This window comes from Colobus angolensis, unplaced genomic scaffold (assembly GCF_000951035.1).
Source record: "Colobus angolensis palliatus isolate OR3802 unplaced genomic scaffold, Cang.pa_1.0 Scaffold21, whole genome shotgun sequence".
Classification (NCBI taxonomy): domain Eukaryota; kingdom Metazoa; phylum Chordata; class Mammalia; order Primates; family Cercopithecidae; genus Colobus; species Colobus angolensis.
Genome location: NW_012115266.1, coordinates 7,297,042 through 7,299,560, shown reverse-complemented (window position 1 = coordinate 7,299,560; position 2,519 = coordinate 7,297,042). Strand labels below are relative to the sequence as shown.

Below are 2,519 nucleotides of genomic sequence, written 5' to 3'. Positions count from 1 at the left end.
AAGGAAGGAAGGAAGGAAGGAAGGAAGGAAGGAAGGAAGGAAGGAAGGCAAGCAGGAAGGCAAAAACCACTGGACATTAAGTGCACAAGGAAAAACAACTGGATATAATACTTTTTTACTAGTGAAATTGCTGACTCCAAGTTCTTAGGCAGGGAAAATAATAAGTGAGTGTGGAATATATTACTGCGCCAGAAAGCAATGAAGTGCTCAAACACTGTGGTTGTGTCACAAGGACTTAGGGACCAACTTGAAGAAGCTATCATTTGCCAAACTTTTCATAATTTCAGCATGAAAAACTGTAATAAATTTTAACATTGGAAAAAATCTGTAAATTCACAGTGATAATAAAAAAGGGGCAGGGCTCTTCTTTTTTGTTGTGAAAAGTCTCGCTCTGTCACCCAGGCTGGAGTGCAGTGGCATCATATCGGCTCACTGCAACCTCCCCCTCCCGAGTTCAAGTGATTCTTCTGCCTCAGCCTCCCAAGTAACTGGGACTACAGGTGCACGCCACCACGCATGGCTAATTTTTTGTATTTTCAGTAGAGACGGGGTTTCACCATGTTGGACAGGCTGGTCTTGAACTCCTGACTTCAGGTGATCCCCTGGCCTCAGCCGCCCATAGTGCTGGGATTACAGGAATGAGCTACCATGCATGGCCTGGGATTTTCTTTTCAGAGTGTCATAGGAATAATATGAATGAATGAATGAATGACAGTATTGGAAAATCATCATTTTGTAACACAGTAATAACTAATTCAGGTAAAGACCATCATGGCTACTAAACCATTGGGTGGGCCAGGCTCGGTGGCTCACGCCTGTAATCCCAACACTTTGGGAAGCCGAAGTGAGAGGATCATTTGAGGTCAGGAGTTCAAGACCAGCCTGGCCAATATGGTAAAACTCCACCTCTACTGAAAATGCAGAAAAATGGCCAGTGCAGTGACTCACATCTGTAATCCCAGCACTTTGGGAGGCCAAGGCGGGTGGAGGACCTAAGGGCAGGAGTTTGAGACCTGGCCAACATGGTGAAACCCTATCTCTACTAAAAATACAAAAATTAGCCAGATGTGGTGGCTCATGCCTATAGTCCCAGCTACTCGGGAGGCTGAGGTTGAATCCAGGAGGCAGAGGTTGCAGTGAGCTGAGACTGTGCCATTGCACTCCAGCCTGAGTGACAGAGTGAGACTCCGTCTCAAAAAAAAAAAAAAAAGACACCTTTCCAGCTTTATCACCTTCCACCACCACCCCGGCCCCACCCCATCCCACAACACAAGCACCTTGAAATCTGCTCTTAATGGGAAAAAAAAAAAAAAATTGTAAGCCCCTTAAGGGCTCTCCCTCCTAACATCTGTTTCTTCCCATATGCTGCAAAATCTTAGTCACCTACCACATCAACAACCACCATCTACCCAGCACCCTCAATGTGCCTGGACATCAGGGTGTCCCAGGGCACAAAGTAATAATGCTTTTCAGCCCTTTCTCTCCTAAAACATACGGGTTCAGTCTCAGAGGTTCAGAAACCAGTGTTATGGAAGGCGGCAAATCCCCTTTCTCATATCGTCTTTTCTGTCAAAGAAGACAGCATCCTCTAGGTGCTGATAAGGCTCTGACAGTGCCATTCCTCTGTTTCCTCCCAAAAAACACCCTAATATAAGGGAGTATCTCAGCCGGACTGCATTCTGTTTCTGGGCCTGGGGTCTCAGGGAGTCTCTATGAAGTCAGGATCTTGGGTTTCCCAGGGTCAAAAATGGCCAGGGCAGCTGCGTTCCCAAGAGTTATGATACCCCAGACTCTTGGGAGAGGAAGCTCGGGGTCGAGGGTAGTTAGGCATCGGAGTCTAGGGAGAGGCAGGCCCGAGGTCTTGGGAGGGGGGGGCACTGGAGCCCTGAGTTTTGGTGAGGCAGTCCCTTGAGTTCTGGGAGGACCTGACCAAGAATCTCTCTGAGAACCCTGACGTGAGTTCTCGAGGTAGGATCCGGGTTTCTACCGAGAAGGCTGGGGATCGGCGCGGGGCCACGCGGTGGGAGGAAGGTGCCAAGGGCTCTAACTACCTGAGAGGCGCGGGACCGTGGGTGGTCGGGGCAGGCCCAGGAGGCCCTGGGGCCCCGGGAGGGTCGCACAACGCGGACATCCCGGAGCCCGAGCCGAGCCCGAGGCGGGAGCGGCGGAGCGCAGGCGGCGCATGCGCGCTTACAGGAAACGCGAAAGGAACCAGCCACTAGTCCTCTCAGGAAAATTAATCCGGCGATGTCCTCGACCCTCTTACATTGGTTCCGCAGCCCGTCGGAGTCCCAGAGCAGAATCCCGGGACGATGATAGCAGGAAGCCGATCTGCCCTATATGCAACCACTTTTTTCAAAAGCCTATTGACATACAGACTAGGCCGGGCGCGGTGGCTCACGCCTGTAATCTCAGCACTTTGAGAGCCCGAGGGGGCGAATCACCTGAGGTCAGGAGTTCAAGACCAGCCTGGCCAACATGGTAAAACCCCGTCTCTACTAAAAATACAAAAATTAGCC

General features: G+C 50.5%; 1 protein-coding gene across 1 annotated transcript in view; it reads right to left on the bottom strand.

Annotated features, from left to right (window-relative positions):
• INTS5 (integrator complex subunit 5) overlaps positions 1 to 2,178 on the bottom strand; it is a 10,315-nt gene extending 8,137 nt beyond the window's left edge. Inside the window, exon 1 of the mRNA XM_011942681.1 lies at positions 2,052 to 2,178. Coding sequence (XP_011798071.1) covers positions 2,052 to 2,131 — 80 coding nt within the window. The 5' untranslated portion in view covers positions 2,132 to 2,178. The remainder of the gene's footprint in view (positions 1 to 2,051) is intronic.
• Between the last annotated feature and the right edge of the window lie 341 nt (positions 2,179 to 2,519).